Below are 19,283 nucleotides of genomic sequence, written 5' to 3'. Positions count from 1 at the left end.
GACGTTACCTAGAATAAAAATTACAGATCTCTCCATTCCTTATGGGAAAACTGCAAAGTCCGCAAAGGATCAAATCCTTATTCTCCCCACTCTTTTATATATATATATGTATATATATATATATGTGTATATATATATATATATATATATATATATATATATATATATATATATATATAATAAAATATATATTATCTACATATTATATATATATTATATATATATATATACTGACCTGTCCTATCTGTCTTGTGAAGCTACCAAAGGCCCGAGTGACACGTGTGGCCCTGATCAGTTTGTGTGCGTCCAGTCCCGGACCTGTATCCCGGCCAGTTACCAGTGTGATGAGGAGGCCGACTGCCCCGACCGCTCCGATGAGATCGGCTGCAGTAAGTTTCCGATCGCTCTTGGCTTGCATGTGCTGATGTCTCCGTGCTGTATATGCTCATGTGTGCTGATGTCTCCGGGCTGTATACGCTCATGTGTGCTGACGTCTCTGGGCTGTATATGCTCATGTGTGCTGATGTCTCCGGGCTGTATACGCTCATGTGTGCTGATGTCTCCGGGCTTGTAAACACTCGCGTGTGCTGACATCTCCGGGCTGTATACGCTCATGTGTGCTGACATCTCCGGGCTGTAAACACTCGCGTGTGCTGACATCTCCGGGCTGTATACGCTCATGTGTGCTGACATCTCCAGGCTGTAAACACTCGCGTGTGCTGACATCTCCAGGCCGTATATGTTTGCGTGTGCTGACGTCTCCAGGCTGTAAACACTTGCGTGTGCTGACATCTACAGGCCGTATATGTTTGCATGTGCTGACGTCTCCGGGCTGTATATGCTCATGTGTGCTGATGTCTCCGGGCTGTATACGTTCATGTGTGCTGACTTCTCCGGGCTGTATACGTTCATGTGTGCTGATGTCTCCGGGCTGTATACTTTCATGTGTGCTGATGTCTCCGGGCTGTATACGCTCATGTGTCCTGATGTCTCCGGGCTGTATATGCTCATGTGTGCTGATGTCTCCGGGCTGTATACACTCATGTGTGCTGATGTCTCCGGGCTGTATACGCTCATGTGTGCTGACGTCTCTGGGCTGTATACGCTCATGTGTGCTGACGTCTCTGGGCTGTATATGCTCATGTGTGCTGATGTCTCCGGGCTGTATACGCTCATGTATGCTGATGTCTCCGGTCTGTATACGCTCATGTGTGCTGATGTCTCCAGGCTGTATATGCTCATGTGTGCTGACGTCTCCGGGCTGAATACGCTCATGTGTGCTGACGTCTCCAGGCTGTATATGCTCATGTGTGCTGACGTCTCGGGCTGTATACGTTCATGTGTGCTGACGTCTCCGGGCTGTATACGTTCATGTGTGCTGATGTCTCCGGGCTGTATACGTTCATGTGTGCTGACGTCTCCGGGCTGTATACGTTCATGTGTGCTGATGTCTCCGGGCTGTATACGTTCATGTGTGCTGATGTCTCGGGCTGTATACGTTCATGTGTGCTGATGTCTCCGGGCTGTATTACGTTCATGTGTGCTGATGTCTCCGGGCTGTATACGTTCATGTGTGCTGATGTCTCCGGGCTGTATACGTTCATGTGTGCTGATGTCTCCGGGCTGTATACTGCTCATGTGTGCTGATGTCTCCGGGCTGTATATTGCTCATGTGTGTTGATGTCTCCGGGCTCTATATGCTCATGTTTGCTGACGTCTCCGGGCTGTATACGCTCATGTGTGCTGACGTCTCTGGGCTGTATACGCTCATGTGTGCTGATGTCTCCAGGCCATATATGTTCGCGTGTGCTGACATCTCCGGGCTGTATACGCTCATGTGTGCTGACATCTCCGGGCTGTAAACACTCGCGTGTGCTGACATCTCCGGGCTGTATACGCTCATGTGTGCTGACAACTCCGGGCTGTAAACACTCGCGTGTGCTGACATCTCCAGGCCGTATATGTTTGCGTGTGCTGACGTCTCCGGGCTGTAAACACTTGCGTGTGCTGACATCTACAGGCCGTATATGTTTGCATCTGCTGACGTCTCCGGGCTGTATATGCTCATGTGTGCTGATGTCTCCGGGCTTGTATACGTTCATGTGTGCTGATGTCTCCGGGCTGTATACGTTCATGTGTGCTGATGTCTCCGGGCTGTATACGCTCATGTGTGCTGATGTCTCCGGGCTGTATACGTTTATGTGTGCTGATGTCTCCGGGCTGTATACGCTCATGTGTGCTGATGTCTCCGGGCTGTATACGCTCATGTGTGTTGATGTCTCCGGGCTCTATATGCTCATGTGTGCTGATGTCTCCGGGCTGTATACGCTCATGTGTGCTGACATCTCCGGGCTGTAAACACTCGCGTGTGCTGACATCTCCGGGCTGTATACGCTCATGTGTGCTGACATCTCCGGGCTGTAAACACTCGCGTGTGCTGACATCTCCAGGCCGTATATGTTTGCGTGTGCTGACGTCTCCGGGCTGTAAACACTTGCGTGTGCTGACATCTACAGGCCGTATATGTTTGCGTGTGCTGACGTCTCCGGGCTGTAAACACTTGCGTGTGCTGACATCTACAGGCCGTATATGTTTGCATGTGCTGACGTCTCCGGGCTGTATATGCTCATGTGTGCTGATATCTCCGGGCTGTATACGCTCATGTGTGCTGACGTCTCCAGGCTGTATACGTTCATGTGTGCTGATGTCTCCGGGCTGTATACGTTCATGTGTGCTGATGTCTCCGGGCTGTATACGTTCATGTGTGCTGATGTCTCCGGGCTGTATACGTTCATGTGTGCTGATGTCTCCGGGCTGTATACACTCATGTGTGCTGATGTCTCCGGGCTGTATACGCTCATGTGTGCTGACGTCTCTGGGCTGTATATGCTCATGTGTGCTGATGTCTCCGGGCTGTATACGCTCATGTATGCTGATGTCTCCGGTCTGTATACGCTCATGTGTGCTGATGTCTCCAGGCTGTATATGCTCATGTGTGCTGACGTCTCCGGGCTGAATACGCTCATGTGTGCTGACGTCTCCAGGCTGTATATGCTCATGTGTGCTGACGTCTCCGGGCTGTATACGTTCATGTGTGCTGACGTCTCCGGGCTGTATACGTTCATGTGTGCTGACGTCTCCGGGCTGTATACGTTCATGTGTGCTGATGTCTCCGGGCTGTATACGTTCATGTGTGCTGACGTCTCCGGGCTGTATACGTTCATGTGTGCTGACGTCTCCGGGCTGTATACGTTCATGTGTGCTGACGTCTCCGGGCTGTATACATTCATGTGTGCTGATGTCTCCGGGCTGTATACGTTCATGTGTGCTGATGTCTCCGGGCTGTATACGTTCATGTGTGCTGATGTCTCCGGGCTGTATATGCTCATGTGTGCTGATGTCTCCGGGCTGTATATGCTCATGTGTGTTGATGTCTCCGGGCTCTATATGCTCATGTTTGCTGACGTCTCCGGGCTGTATACGCTCATGTGTGCTGACGTCTCTGGGCTGTATACGCTCATGTGTGCTGATGTCTCCAGGCCATATATGTTCGCGTGTGCTGACATCTCCGGGCTGTATACGCTCATGTGTGCTGACATCTCCGGGCTGTAAACACTCGCGTGTGCTGACATCTCCGGGCTGTATACGCTCATGTGTGCTGACAACTCCGGGCTGTAAACACTCGCGTGTGCTGACATCTCCAGGCCGTATATGTTTGCGTGTGCTGACGTCTCCGGGCTGTAAACACTTGCGTGTGCTGACATCTACAGGCCGTATATGTTTGCATGTGCTGACGTCTCCGGGCTGTATATGCTCATGTGTGCTGATGTCTCCGGGCTGTATACGCTCATGTGTGCTGACGTCTCCAGGCTGTATACGTTCATGTGTGCTGATGTCTCCAGGCTGTATACGTTCATGTGTGCTGATGTCTCCGGGCTGTATACGTTCATGTGTGCTGATGTCTCCGGGCTGTATACGCTCATGTGTGCTGATGTCTCCGGGCTGTATACGTTCATGTGTGCTGATGTCTCCGGGCTGTATACGCTCATGTGTGCTGATGTCTCCGGGCTGTATACGCTCATGTGTGTTGATGTCTCCGGGCTCTATATGCTCATGTGTGCTGATGTCTCCGGGCTGTATACGCTGATGTGTGCTGACATCTACAGGCCGTATATGTTTGCATGTGCTGACGTCTCCGGGCTGTATATGCTCATGTGTGCTGATGTCTCCGGGCTGTATATGCTCATGTGTGCTGATGTCTCCGGGCTGTATACGTTCATGTGTGCTGATGTCTCCAGGCTGTATACGCTCATGTGTGCTGATGTCTCCGGGCTGTATACGTTCATGTGTGCTGATGTCTCCGGGCTGTATACGTTCATGTGTGCTGATGTCTCCGGGCTGTATACGCTCATGTATGCTGATGTCTCCGGGCTGTATACGCTCATGTGTGTTGATGTCTCTGGGCTCTATATGCTCATGTGTGCTGACGTCTCCGGGCTGTATACGCTCATGTGTGCTGACGTCTTTGGGCTGTATACGCTCATGTGTGCTGATGTCTCCGGGCTGTATACGCTCATGTGTGCTGATGTCTCCGGGCTGTATACGCTCATATGTGCTGACATCTCCGGGCTGTAAACACTCGCGTGTGCTGACATCTCCGGGCTGTATACGCTCATGTGTGCTGACATCTCCGGGCTGTAAACACTCGCGTGTGCTGACATCTCCAGGCCGTATATGTTTGCGTGTGCTGACATCTCCGGGCTGTAAACACTCGCGTGTGCTGACATCTCCAGGCCGTATATGTTTGCGTGTGCTGACGTCTCCGGGCTGTAAACACTCGCGTGTGCTGACATCTCCAGGCTGTATATGTTTGCATGTGCTGACGTCTCCGGGCTGTATATGCTCACGTGTGCTGACGTCTCCAGGCCGTATATGTTTGCGTGTGCTGACGTCTCCGGGCTGTAAACACTCACGTGTGTTGACGTCTCCAGGCCATATATGTTTGCATGTGCTGATGTCTCCGGGCTGTATACTCCGGTCAGCATGGACGCCCTTGGGCATGGGTACCAGTAATCTGCTTCTTCTCAGGTCCTCCGCAGGTGATTACACCCCCTGAGGAGAGCATCATGGCTTCCCGGGGAGAGACCGTGCGTTTTACGTGTGTGGCAATTGGTATCCCGACCCCCATCATTACCTGGAGATTAAACTGGGGTCACATTCCCACTAGCAGCAGGTACGATGCTGCGGTATAACGTGAGCATTGCTGATACATTGGGGCTGCGATGATAATCTGTGATTGTGATACCCCAGAGTGTCCATGACCAGCGAGAACGGGCACGGCACACTCATCATCCGCGATGTGAAGGAAGCGGACCAGGGCGCCTACACGTGCGAAGCCATCAACGCTAAGGGCATGGTGTTCGGGATTCCTGACGGTGTCCTCTCCTTAAAGACAGGTGATGTCTGAGGCTCCGCGGCAGGAAGGCCGGTGCTCTCCAGATAGACAACGCCGTGATCTCACATGTTTCATCCGCAGGTCTCTGCTCTGAAGGCTCCTTCCATGTGGATGGCACCTCTCGCTGCATTCCTTGCTTCTGCTTCGGTGTTGCCAGGGTTTGCCATCAAACCGGTCGTTACAGAAACCAGATCAGACTCCGATTTGATGTTCCAGATGACTTTAAAGGTGACTCCCCATGTTCTCTGACTTTGGTTTGATGCTGCTCATGGTCATGTACTTGATGCTTCTTATGGTGGTGTGCCTGACAGTAGATGTAATGCCGCTCACTCCCGGTTTCCTGGTCTCCGTAGGGGTGAACGTCTCCTCTCACCAGGGCTTTCCTCCGTTATCCTCCAATCAGCTGCAGATTGACCCGGCGGTGCAGGAGTTCCAGCTGGTGGACCTCTCCCGCAGGTTCCTGAGTCAGGACTCTTTCTGGACGCTGCCGGCACAGTTCTTGGGGAACAAGGTAAGGGCTGGCCATCATGTCCACTGCTGGTGACCTCGGGAGGATATTTTATCGCCTTGCATCTGGTTTCAGGTGGACTCGTATGGGGGGTCTCTCAGCTATAAGGTGCGGTACGGCCTGACCCGGGGCCAGTCGGAGCCGGTGAGGAAGCCTGATGTCATGCTCATCGGAAACGGGCAGAAACTTCTCTATCGGGTCCAGTCATCCACTCAGCCCAGTATTGTGAACCAGCGGACAGTGCAGATCACGGAGGTGAGGGCCCAGGCAGCGTCCCGGTGCGGATCACCATTGTCAGCCATTTCCTGTGGCTCCGCAGTGCCGTCAGCCGTGGCTTGTCTTCTCCCGTCTGCAGGAACACTGGCAGCACGAGTCTGGGGCAGCAGTCACCCGCGAGGACCTTCTCATGACACTACAGAATCTGGAAGCCATAATGATTCAGACGGTCTATGACAACAAAATGGCCAGTGTGGGGCTGGCGGACATCGTCCTGGACACCACCTCGGTGGAGTACACGCAGCTGGGAGTGGCGCTTGGCGTGGAGGAGTGCCGGTCAGTGCAGCGGGATGGTGGGGCCTCATTCACTGACCCATGTCTGCTGGCGGCTGAATGTTGGTCATTTGTCTTTTTCAGGTGCCCCTTTGGCTACTCCGGCCTGTCCTGTGAGGTTTGCTCTCCGCAGTTTGAGCGTATTCCTGGAGGACCTTTCCTGGGCACCTGCTCTGGATGTAACTGCAACGGCCATGCCGGCTCCTGTGACTCTGAGAGTGGCTACTGCATAGTGAGTGATGGCTCTGCCTTTACTTTGGGGTCAGTTTGTGGGGGCCTCCCAAGCGGTGCAGGCCCGGTGGAGCTCACAGGCGGCCCTGCTATTCTAGTTTGTAGGGGCCTCTCGATTGTTGCAGACTCGTTGGAGCTCACAGGTGACCCCTGCTGTTGTTCTTCATAGGGTCTTCTCGATTGTTGCAGGCTCGGTGGTGCTCACAGGCGGTCCTTCTGTTCTAGTTTGTGGGGGCCTCCCGAGCGGTGCAGGCCCGGTGGAGCTCACAGGCGGCCCTGCTATTCTAGTTTGTAGGGGCCTCTCGATTGTTGCAGACTTGTTGGAGCTCACAGGTGACCCCTGCTGTTCTTCTTCATAGGGTCTTCTCGATTATTGCAGGCTCGGTGGAGCTCACAGGCGGCCCTGCTGTTCTAGTTTGTGGGGGCTTCCCAAGCGGTGCAGGCCTGGTGAAGCTCACAGGTGACCTCTGCTGTTCTAGTTTGTGGGGCCTCTCGATTGTTGCAGGCTTGGTGGAGCTCACATGCGGCCCTGCTGTTCTAGTTTGTAGGGGCTTTTCGAGCGGTGCAGCCAATGTGGAGCTCACAGGTGGCCCTGTTGTACTAATCTTTAGGGGCCTCTCGATTGTTGCAGGCTCGGTGGAGCTCACAGGTGACCCCTGCTGTACTAGTTTGTAGGGGCCTCTCGATTGTTAGAGGCTCGGTGGAGCTCACAGCGGCCCTGCTGTACTAGTTTGTGGGGGTCTCCCCAGCGGTGCAGGCCTGGTGAAGCTCACAGGTGACCCCTGCTGTTCTAGTTTGTGGGGCCTCTTAATTGTTGCAGGCTTGGTGGAGCTCACACGTGACCCCTGCTGTTCTACTTAGTGGGGGCCTCTCGATTGTTGCAGGCTCAGTGGAGCTCACATGCGCCCTGCTGTTCTAGTTTGTGGGGGCCTCCCGAGCGGTGCAGCCCCGGTAGAGCTCACAGGCGGCCCTGGTGTACTAGATTGTGGGGCCTCTCGATTTTTGCAGGCTCGGTGGAGCTCACTGGTGGCCCTGATGTACTAGTTTGTGGGGGTCTCCCCAGCGGTGCAGGCCTGGTGAAGCTCACAGGTGACCCCTGCTGTTCTAGTTTGGTGGGCCTCTCAATTGTTGCAGGCTTGGTGGAGCTCACATGTGACCCCTGCTGTTCTTCTTCATAGGGTCTTCTCGATTGTTGCAGGCTCGGTGGAGCTCACAGGCGGCCCTGCTGTTCTAGTTTGTGGGGGCTTCCCAAGCGGTGCAGGCCTGGTGAAGCTCACAGGTGACCTCTGCTGTTCTAGTTTGTGGGGCCTCTCGATTGTTGCAGGCTTGGTGGAGCTCACAGGCGGCCCTGCTGGTCTAGTTTGTAGGGGCCTCTCGATTGTTGTAGGCTCGGTGGAGCTCACATGCGGCCCTGCTGTTCTAGTTTGTAGGGGCCTTTCGAGCGGTGCAGCCAATGTGGAGCTCACAGGTGGCCCTGTTGTACTAATCTGTAGGGGCCTCTCGATTGTTGCAGGCTCGGTGGAGCTCACAGGTGACCCCTGCTGTACTAGTTTGTAGGGGCCTCTCGATTGTTAGAGGCTCGGTGGAGCTCACAGCGGCCCTGCTGTACTAGTTTGTGGGGGTCTCCCCAGCGGTGCAGGCCTGGTGAAGCTCACAGGTGACCTCTGCTGTTCTAGTTTGTGGGGCCTCTTAATTGTTGCAGGCTTGGTGGAGCTCACACGTGATCCCTGCTGTTCTACTTCGTAGGGGCCTCTCGATTGTTGCAGGCTCAGTGGAGCTCACATGCGGCCCTGCTGTTCTAGTTTGTGGGGGCCTCCCGAGCGGTGCAGCCCCGGTAGAGCTCACAGGCGGCCCTGGTGTACTAGATTGTGGGGCCTCTCGATTTTTGCAGGCTCGGTGGAGCTCACTGGTGGCCCTGATGTACTAGTTTGTGGGGGCCTCCCGAGCGCTGCGGCCCTGCTGTACTAGTTTGTGGGGCCTCTCGATTGTTGCAGGCTCGGTGGAGCTCACAGGTGGCCCTGCTGTACTAGTTTTTGGGGGCCTCCTGAGCGGTGCAGCACCGGTGGAGCTCACAGGCGGCCCTGCTGTACTAGTTTTTGGGGGCCTCCCGAGCGGTGCAGCACCGGTGGAGCTCACAGGCGGCCCTGCTGTACTAGTTTTTGGGAGCCTCCCGAGCGGTGCAGCCCCGGTGGAGCTCACAGGCGGCCCTGCTGTACTAGTTTGTTGGGCCTCTCGATTGTTGTAGGCTCAGTGGAGCTCACAGGTGGCCCTGCTGTACTAGTTTGTAGGGGCCTCTCGAGTGGTGCAGCCCCTGTGGAGCTCACAGGCGGCCCTGCTGTACTACTTTGTGGGCCTCTCGATTGTTGCAGGCTCGGTGGAGCTCACAGGAGGCCCTGCTGTACTAGTTTGTGGGCCTCTCGATTGTTGCAGGCTCGGTGGAGCTCACAGGTGGCCCTGCTGTACTAGTTTGTGGGCCTCTCGATTGTTGCAGGCTCGGTGGAGCTCACAGGCGGCCCTGCTGTACTAGTTTTTGGCGGCCTCTCGATTGTTGCATCCCTGGTGGAGCTCACAGGTGGCCCTGCTGTACTAGTTTGTGGGCCTCTCGATTGTTGCAGGCTCGGTGGACCTCACAGGCGGCCCTGCTGTACTAGTTTTTGGGGGCCTCTCGATTGTTGCATCCCTGGTGGAGCTCACAGGCGGCAGTGGGAAGCTCTTCCATCTTTCAGTCGTGGATTCTTATTCCTCACTCTGATTTTTCTTCTTCTTGCCCTAGAATTGCCAGCACAACACTGAGGGTCCGCAGTGCAATAAATGTAGGTCAGGCTTCTTCGGAGACCCCACCAGAGGTACAGCAGATGCTTGTCTACCATGTCCATGCCCGTTCATGGACCCCCGACGCAGGTCAGTGGTGCATTATACGGTGTGATTGGCCTTTGGCTGGCGTTCTGGGTAACATAAGTCGTCTTTCCAGGTTTTCGGACACCTGCTTTCTGGACACTGATGGGCAGCCCACCTGTGATAACTGCTTAGAGGGGTACACCGGGCGGCGGTGCGAGAGGTAATGGTCCTGGGATGACTTGCCTCGGTTGGTTGGGACGGGCTTTTTGGTCACGGGTGATTCCTATGAATAGTGGCTTGTGTGGTCAGACATTGACCGTGTGCCCCTGCTGCCACACTCATCACTTTTGTCTCCTCTAGATGTGCTGCAAAGTATGAAGGCGACCCCATGAGGCCTGGCGGGCGGTGTGTGAAGTCTACGGGTCAGTACCTGGGGTGTGAGGTGCCATCGGTCGAGGGTGATGATGGGGGGTCTCATACAATGTAATGCTGCTTGTATTCCAGCTGAGGATACGGGGATATGTGACGAGCGAGGCAGCGCGGTGTCATCTCCTAATACCTGTGTGTGTAAGGTAAGGGGCAGGATGCTGGCTCCTCTGGGGGTGTACTTACTAATCACGCCTCCTCACCATGTGCCCTCACTGTTCTTTTCCAGCCTCATGTTGCAGGGAAGCTGTGCAACGAGTGTAAGAGTGGAAGCTTCTACCTCAGCGACAAGAACCCGGACGGCTGCCTGAAATGCTTCTGTATGGGGGTGACCCGGGACTGCTCGAGCTCGTACTTGAACCGAGACCAGGTCTGTGACCCCCTCATATGTGTGCAGCGGTGCCGGTCTGTGACCCCCTCGTATGTGTGCAGCGGTGCGGGTCTTTGACCCCCTCGTATGTGTGCAGCGGTGCCGGTCTGTGACCTCCTCGTATGTGTGCAGCGGTGCTGGTCTGTGACCCCCTCGTATGTGTGCAGCGGTGCAGGTCTGTGACCCTCTCGTATGTGTGCAGCGGTGCGGGTCTGTAACCCCCTCATATGTGTGCAGCGGTGCCGGCCTGTGACCCCCTCGTATGTGTGCAGCGGTGCAGGTCTGTGACCCTCTCGTATGTGTGCAGCGGGGCCGGTCTGTGACCCCCTCGTATGTGTGCAGCGGTGCAGGTCTGTAACTCCCTCATATGTGTGCAGCGGTGCCGGTCTGTAACTCCCTCATATGTGTGCAGCGGTGCCGGTCTGTGACCCCCTCGTATGTGTGCAACGGTGCGGGTCTGTGACTGCCTCGTATGTGTGCAGTGGTGGCGGTCTGTGACCTCCTCGTATGTGTGCAGCAGTGTGGGTCTGTTACCCCCTCATATGTGTGCAGCGGTGCGGGTCTGTGACTCCCTCGTATGTGTGCAGCGGTGCGGGTCTGTGACCCCCTCGTATGTGTGCAGCGGTGCTGGTCTGTGACCCCCTCGTATGTGTGCAGCGGTGGCGGTCTGTGAACCCCTCGCATGTGTGCATCGGTGGTGGTCTGTGACCCCCTCGTATGTGTGCAACGGTGCGGGTCTGTGACTCCCTCGTATGTGTGCAGCGGTGCTGGTCTGTGACCCTCTCATATGTGTGCAGCGGTGCGGGTCTGTGACCCCCTCGCATGTGTGCAGCGGTGGTGGTCTGTGACCCCCTCGGATGTGTGCAACGGTGCGGGTCTGTGACTCCCTCGTATGTGTGCAGCGGTGCTGGTCTGTGACCCTCTCATATGTGTGCAGCGGTGCGGGTCTGTGACCCCCTCGTATGTGTGCAGCGGTGCGGGTCTGTGACTCCCTCGTATGTGTGCAGCGATGCGGGTCTGTGACCTCCACGTATGTGTGCAGCGGTGTGGGTCTGTTACCCCCTCGTATGTGTGCAGCGGTGCGGGTCTGTGACCCCCTCGTATGTGTGCAGCGGTGCTGGTCTGTGACCCCCTCGTATGTGTGCAGCGGTGCAGGTCTGTGAACCCCTCGTATGTGTGCAGCGGTGCGGGTCTGTGACCCCCTCGTATGTGTGCAGCGGTGGCGGTCTGTGAACCCCTCGCATGTGTGCAGCGGTGGTGGTCTGTGACCCCCTCGTATGTGTGCAGCGGTGCAGGTCTGTAACCCCCTCATATGTGTGCAGCGGTGCCGGTCTGTGACCCCCTCGTATGTGTGCAGCGGTGCAGGTCTGTAACCCCCTCATATGTGTGCAGCGGTGTGGGTCTGTGACCCCCTCGTATGTGTGCAGCGGGGCCGGTCTGTGACCCCCTCGTATGTGTGCAGCGGTGTGGGTCTGTGACCTGGCCTTCACTAATAACCCAACGTCCTCATCCTACAGGTGCAATCCACCTATAACAGCCACGAGAGGGCGCCGTTCTCCATCACCAGTGCAGCCAGCTCCCGTACATTCAGTGAGGGCATCAGCGTCACCGGGCCTTCAGAGCTGACCTTCAGTGCATTCAATAGTATCCCACAAGGCGTGTATTTCTGGGTGCTGCCCGAGCGATTCAAGGGGGACAAGGTACGTGTGAATGGATGTACAGGGTCTATAAAAGGGTCTGCTCGGTGATCTCGTGGGGTCCGCTCAGAAGCACAGCTCGCCGAATCCATGGGATTATATGGTGCACACAGGACAGGCAAGAAGGGAGTGATCCAGTCTACAGGACGGGCAAGAAGGGAGAGATCCAGTCTACAGGAGAAGCAGAGATCAAGCCTACAGGACAGGCAGGGAGGCGGAGATCTAGTCTTCAAAACAGACAGGGAGGCAGAGATCCTGCCTACAGGACCGGCAGGGAGGCAGAGATCCAGTCTACAGGACAGGCAGGGAGGAGGCAAAGATCCAGCCTACAGGACAGGCAAGAGGCGGAGATCCAGCCTACAGGACAGGGAGGAGGCAAAGATCCAGCCTACAGGACAGGCATAGAGGCAAAGATCCAGTCTACAGGACCGGCATAGAGGCAGAGATCCAGCCTACAGGACCGGCAGGGAGGCGGAGATCGAGCCTACAGGACCGGCAGGGAGGCGGAGATCCAGCCTACAGGACAGGCGGGGAGGCCGAGATTTAATTCCTTCACCAAGAGAGTCAGTTCTGACACTTTTCTGTCAAAAAATTGCCATAATAGAAAAAAATTCCAGGTAGGTGACCCATAATCCCATGTGGATCCCTCCTGTTATCAGAGATCCCTCCTGTTATCAGACATCCCTCCGTTACATCATGGCACCGCACTAATGAGAGAAGAACCCTCTTATGTCTTTTAGGTGACGTCTTATGGGGGAGAACTGCGCTTCACCATCACTTACGAAGCCCCTGTGGGGGCCCGGGCCCTGGACACGCAGCCGTACGTCGTCCTGCAGGGCAATGGCATCTTCCTGGAGCATTATGCAAACATTCAGACGCCTTCTGGCTTCCCAATTACAATCACCGTTCCTTTCCGTGAGGTAAGAAGTGTGGGAATATGGAGGGAGGGTGATCCCCATCATCTTCTTACATGCGCCCCATATGCCTCCATAACTACACAAGACTCCAGTAATCACAGATCACTATGGCTCTTGAGGAACGTCTCTGCCCCTCGTCACCAGCGGTAATCACAGATCACTATGGCTCCTGACGAACGTCTCTGCCTCTCATCACCAGCAGTAAGCACACAAGACCCCAGTAATCACAGATCACTATGGCTCCTGAGGAACGTCTCTGCCCCCTTTCACTGGCCGTAACTATACAAGACCCCAGTAATCACAGATCAATATGACTCCTAAGGAACGTCTCTGCCTCTCGTCACCAGAGGTAACCAGATAAAACCCCAGTAATCACATATCACTATGGCTCCTGACGAACGTCTCTGACTCTCATCACCGGCAGTAAGCACACAAGACCCCAGTAATCACAGATCACTATGGCTCCTGACGAACGTCTCTGCCTCTCAGCACCGGCAGTAAGCACACAAGACCCCAGTAATCACAGATCACTATGGCTCCTGACTAACGTCTCTGCCTCTCATCACCGGCAGTAAGCACACAAGACCCCAGTAATCACATATCACTATGGCTCCTGACGAACGTCTCTGCCTCTCATCACCGGCAGTAAACACACAAGACCCCAGTAATCACAGATCACTATGGCTCCTGACGAACGTCTCTGCCTCTCAGCACCGGCAGTAAGCACACAAGACCCCAGTAATCACAGATCACTATGGCTCCTGACTAACGTCTCTGCCTCTCATCACCGGCAGTAAGCACACAAGACCCCAGTAATCACATATCACTATGGCTCCTGACGAACGTCTCTGCCTCTCATCACCGGCAGTAAACACACAAGACCCCATTAATCACAGATGACTATGACTCCTGAGGAACGTCTCTGCCTCTCAGCACCAGCAGTAAGCACACAAGACCCCATTAATCACAGATCACTATGACTCCTGAGGAACGTCTCTGCCTCTCATCACCGGCAGTATGCACACAAGACCCCAGTAATCACAGATCAATATGGCTCCTGAGGAACGTCTCTGCCCCCTGTCACCGGCCGTAACTATACAAGACCCCAGTAATCACAGATCAATATGACTCCTAAGGAACGTCTCTGCCTCTCGTCACCAGAGGTAACCAGATAAAACCCCAGTAATCACATATCACTATGGCTCCTGACGAACGTCTCTGACTCTCATCACCGGCAGTAAGCACACAAGACCCCAGTAATCACAGATCACTATGGCTCCTGACGAACGTCTCTGCCTCTCATCACCGGCAGTAAGCACACAAGACCCCAGTAATCACAGATCACTATGGCTCCTGAGGAACGTCTCTGCCCCCTGTCACCGGCCGTAACTATACAAGACCCCAGTAATCACAGATCAATATGACTCCTAAGGAACGTCTCTGCCTCTCATCACCGGCAGTAAGCACACAAGACCCCAGTAATCACAGATCACTATGGCTCCTGAGGAACGACTCTGCCCCCTGTCACCGGCCGTAACTATACAAGACCCCAATAATCACAGATCAATATGACTCCTAAGGAACGTCTCTGCCTCTCGTCACCAGAGGTAACCAGATAAAACCCCAGTAATCACATATCACTATGGCTCCTGACGAACGTCTCTGACTCTCATCACCGGCAGTAAGCACACAAGACCCCAGTAATCACATATCACTATGGCTCCTGACGAACGTCTCTGCCCCCTGTCACCGGCCGTAACTATACAAGACCCCAGTAATCACAGATCACTATGGCTCCTGACGAACGTCTCTGCCTCTCATCACCGGCAGTAAGCACACAAGACCCCAGTAATCACAGATCACTATGGCTCCTGAGGAACGTCTCTGCCCCCTGTCACCGGCCGTAACTATACAAGACCCCAGTAATCACAGATCACTATGGCTCCTGAGGAACGTCTCTGCCCCCTGTCACCGGCCGTAACTATACAAGACCCCAGTAATCACAGATCAATATGACTCCTAAGGAACGTCTCTGCCTCTCGTCACCAGAGGTAACCAGATAAAACCCCAGTAATCACATATCACTATGGCTCCTGACGAACGTCTCTGCCTCTCATCACCGGCAGTAAGCACACAAGACCCCAGTAATCACAGATCACTATGGCTCCTGAGGAACGTCTCTGCCCCCTGCCACCGGCCGTAACTATACAAGACCCCAGTAATCACAGATCACTATGGCTCCTGACGAACGTCTCTGCCTCTCATCACCGGCAGTAAGCACACAAGACCCCAGTAATCACATATCACTATGGCTCCTGACGAACGTCTCTGCCCCCTGTCACCGGCCGTAACTATACAAGACCCCAGTAATCACAGATCACTATGGCTCCTGACGAACGTCTCTGCCTCTCATCACCGGCAGTAAGCACACAAGACCCCAGTAATCACAGATCACTATGGCTCCTGAGGAACGTCTCTGCCCCCTGTCACCGGCCGTAACTATACAAGACCCCAGTAATCACAGATCACTATGGCTCCTGAGGAACGTCTCTGCCCCCTGTCACCGGCCGTAACTATACAAGACCCCAGTAATCACAGATCAATATGACTCCTAAGGAACGTCTCTGCCTCTCGTCACCAGAGGTAACCAGATAAAACCCCAGTAATCACATATCACTATGGCTCCTGACGAACGTCTCTGCCTCTCATCACCGGCAGTAAGCACACAAGACCCCAGTAATCACAGATCACTATGGCTCCTGAGGAACGTCTCTGCCCCCTGCCACCGGCCGTAACTATACAAGACCCCAGTAATCACAGATCACTATGACTCCTGAGGAACGTCTCTGCCTCTCATCACCGGCAGTAAGCACACAAGACCCCAGTAATCACAGATCACTATGGCTCCTGACGAACGTCTCTGCCTCTCATCACCGGCAGTAAACACACAAGACCCCATTAATCACAGATCACTATGGCTCCTGAGGAACGTCTCTGCCTCTCATCACCGGCAGTAAGCACACAAGACCCCAGTAATCACAGATCACTATGGCTCCTGAGGAACGTCTCTGCCTCTCATCACCGGCAGTAAGCACACAAGACCCCATTAATCACAGATCACTATGACTCCTGAGGAACGTCTCTGCCTCTCAGCACCAGCAGTAAGCACACAAGACCCCAGTAATCACATATCACTATGGCTTCTGAGGAACGTCTCTGCCCCTCGTCACCAGCAGTAAGCACACAAGACCCCAGTAATCACAGATCACTATGACTCCTGAGGAACGTCTCTGCCTCTCATCACCGGCAGTAAACACACAAGACCCCATTAATCATAGATCACTATGGCTTCTGAGGAACGTCTCTGCCCCTCGTCACCAGCAGTAAACACACAAGACCCCAGTAATCACAGATCACTATGACTCCTGAGGAACGTCTCTGCCCCCTGTCACCGGTAGTAAACACACAAGACCCCAGTAATCACAGATCACTATGGCTCCTGACGAACGTCTCTGCCCCCTGTCACCGGTAGTAAACACACAAGACCCCATTAATCACAGATCACTATGACTCCTGACGAACGTCTCTGCCTCTCAGCACCGGCAGTAAGCACACAAGACCCCAGTAATCACAGATCACTATGACTCCTGAGGAACGTCTCTGCCCCCTGTCACCGGCCGTAACTATACAAGACCCCAGTAATCACAGATCACTATGGCTCCTGAGGAACGTCTCTGCCTCTCATCACCGGCAGTAAACACACAAGACCCCATTAATCACAGATCACTATGACTCCTGAGGAACGTCTCTGCCTCTCATCACCGGCAGTAAGCACACAAGACCCCAGTAATCACAGATCACTATGGCTCCTGACGAACGTCTCTGCCTCTCATCACCGGCAGTAAGCACACAAGACCCCAGTAATCACAGATCACTATGGCTCCTGACGAACGTCTCTGCCTCTCATCACCGGCAGTAAACACACAAGACCCCAGTAATCACAGATCACTATGACTCCTGAGGAACGTCTCTGCCTCTCAGCACCAGAGGTAACCAGATAAGACCCCAGTAATCACAGATCACTATGGCTCCTGACGAACGTCTCTGCCTCTCAGCACCGGCAGTAAGCACACAAGACCCCAGTAATCACAGATCACTATGGCTCCTGACGAACGTCTCTGCCTCTCATCACCGGCAGTAAACACACAAGACCCCATTAATCACATATCACTATGACTCCTGAGGAACGTCTTTGCACCCTGTCACCGGCCATAACCATACAAGACCCCAGTCATCACAGATCACTATGGTTCCTAAGGAACGTCTCTGCCTCTCGTCACCAGAGGTAACCAGATTAGACCCCAGTAATCACATATCACTATGCCTCCCGAGGAACGTCTCTGCCCCCCATCACCGACCGCAACCACACAAGACCCCAGTAATCACAGATCACTATGACTCCTGAGGAACGTCTCTGCCCCCTGTCACCGGCCGTAACTATACAAGACCCCAGTAATCACAGATCAATATGACTCCTAAGGAACGTCTCTGCCTCTCGTCACCAGAGGTAATCCGATAAGACCCCAGTAATCTCAGATCAATATGACTCCTGAGGAACGTCTCTGCCTCTCATCACCGGCCGTAACCATACAAGACCCCAGTCATCACAGATCACTATGGCTTCTGAGGAACGTCTTTTAACCCTGTCACCGGCCGTAACCATACAAGACCCCAGTCATCACAGATCACTATGGTTCCTAAGGAACGTCTCTGCCTCTCATCACCAGAGGTAACCAGATAAGACCCCAGTAATCACAGATCACTATGCCTCCCGAGGAACGTCTCTGCCCCCCATCACCGACCGCAACCACACAAGACCCCAGTAATCACAGATCACTATGACTCCTGAGTAACGTCTCTGCCTCTCAGCACCGGCAGTAAGCACACAAGACCCCAGTAATCACAGATCACTATGGTTCCTAAGGAACGTCTCTGCCTCTCATCACCGGCAGTAAGCACACAAGACCCCAGTAATCACAGATCACTATGCCTCCCGAGGAATGTCTCTGCCCCCTATCACCGGCAGTAACCACACAAGACCCCAGTAATCACAGATCACTGACTCCTGAGTAACGTCTCTGCCCCTCGTCACCTTCTCCGCTTGTCTCTGGCAGAGACTGTGGCGACGTACAGACGGGCAGGATGCCACTCGTGAGCACCTACTGATGGCACTGGCAGACGTTGATGTCTTGATGATCCGGGCGTCCTATGCGGAGCAAATGATAGAGAGCAGGTAATGGTGGGGCACTTTTGATCCTAGACCCCGAGCTCCGATCTCCTCTTACATTTCTGCTGCTTTCATTTCCAGGATCTCGGACATCCACATGGACATTGCGGTGCCTCACTACTCAGGACGGCCGCAGGCGGTGGAGGTGGAGCAGTGCGTTTGCCCAGTTGGCTACAGAGGGCCCTCCTGTCAGGTTTGTGGAGTCTGTACATGGTGTATTAGCATTGCCCAGTAATGGCGGCTGCCGCACTCTGGTTCACCTGTTGTTTCCCCCCAGGACTGTGACATTGGCTTCACCCGCTCCACCAGTGGACTTTACTTGGGCACCTGTGAGCGCTGTCAGTGCGGGGGCCACACCAGCGAGTGTGATGGGGAGAGCGGAGAATGCCTGGTGAGCGTCAGTGAGCTGCCGCTTCTCCGTGTCTCCAGATTACGCCGCTTATCGGGAAACTGATCTCTGTTTCAGAACTGCCAGCACAACACGGAGGGCGCCAAGTGCGAGCGCTGCACGCCCGGCTACTATGGAGACCCAAGGAGAGGGAGCCCTGCGGGCTGCCAGCAGTGCCCGTGTAGAGGCACATCCGGGCAGTAGGTTACTGCCTGCGTGTAATGGGGGGGGACGGGTGGGTTTCCCTGTCTCTTACATTCGCTCGTCACTTCCCGTTAGGTTCTTCGGTACATGCTTCCTGGACAACGACGGTCAGCCCACGTGTGACTCCTGCCCGGCGGGCTCCATTGGGCGTCAGTGTGAGAGGTGAGGATGTCGGGAGTCTGCTGGTCATGGGCGGGGGGCTGTACGAGGAGGATGTCGGGGGTCTGCTGGTCATGGGCGGGGGGCTGTACGAGGAGGATGTCGGGGGTCTGCTGGTCATGGGCGGGGGGCTGTACGAGGAGGATGTCGGGGGTCTGCTGGTCATGGGCAGGGGGCTGTACGAGGAGGATGTCGGGGGTCTGCTGGTCATGGGCGGGGGGCTTTATGAGCCTCTGTTGGAGACTAATATAATG

The 19,283-nt window shown here is 54.6% G+C and overlaps 1 protein-coding gene across 1 annotated transcript in view; it reads left to right on the top strand.

The window, feature by feature from the left end:
• HSPG2 (heparan sulfate proteoglycan 2) overlaps positions 1–19,283 on the top strand; it is a 281,820-nt gene that overhangs the window by 47,989 nt on the left and 214,548 nt on the right. Inside the window, 20 exon segments of the mRNA XM_075328538.1 lie at positions 258–389; positions 5,089–5,233; positions 5,311–5,456; positions 5,537–5,683; positions 5,809–5,966; positions 6,039–6,218; positions 6,319–6,515; positions 6,597–6,744; positions 9,517–9,644; positions 9,715–9,801; positions 9,942–10,003; positions 10,086–10,153; positions 10,237–10,377; positions 11,895–12,077; positions 12,815–12,994; positions 18,166–18,284; positions 18,360–18,471; positions 18,556–18,669; positions 18,745–18,866; positions 18,946–19,032. Coding sequence (XP_075184653.1) covers positions 258–389; positions 5,089–5,233; positions 5,311–5,456; positions 5,537–5,683; positions 5,809–5,966; positions 6,039–6,218; positions 6,319–6,515; positions 6,597–6,744; positions 9,517–9,644; positions 9,715–9,801; positions 9,942–10,003; positions 10,086–10,153; positions 10,237–10,377; positions 11,895–12,077; positions 12,815–12,994; positions 18,166–18,284; positions 18,360–18,471; positions 18,556–18,669; positions 18,745–18,866; positions 18,946–19,032 — 2,656 coding nt within the window.

The sequence above is a fragment of the Anomaloglossus baeobatrachus genome, chromosome 11 (assembly GCF_048569485.1).
Source record: "Anomaloglossus baeobatrachus isolate aAnoBae1 chromosome 11, aAnoBae1.hap1, whole genome shotgun sequence".
Lineage (NCBI taxonomy): Eukaryota > Metazoa > Chordata > Amphibia > Anura > Aromobatidae > Anomaloglossus > Anomaloglossus baeobatrachus.
Note: the sequence above shows the minus strand (reverse complement) of the source record. Positions and strands in the feature narration are given on the sequence as shown.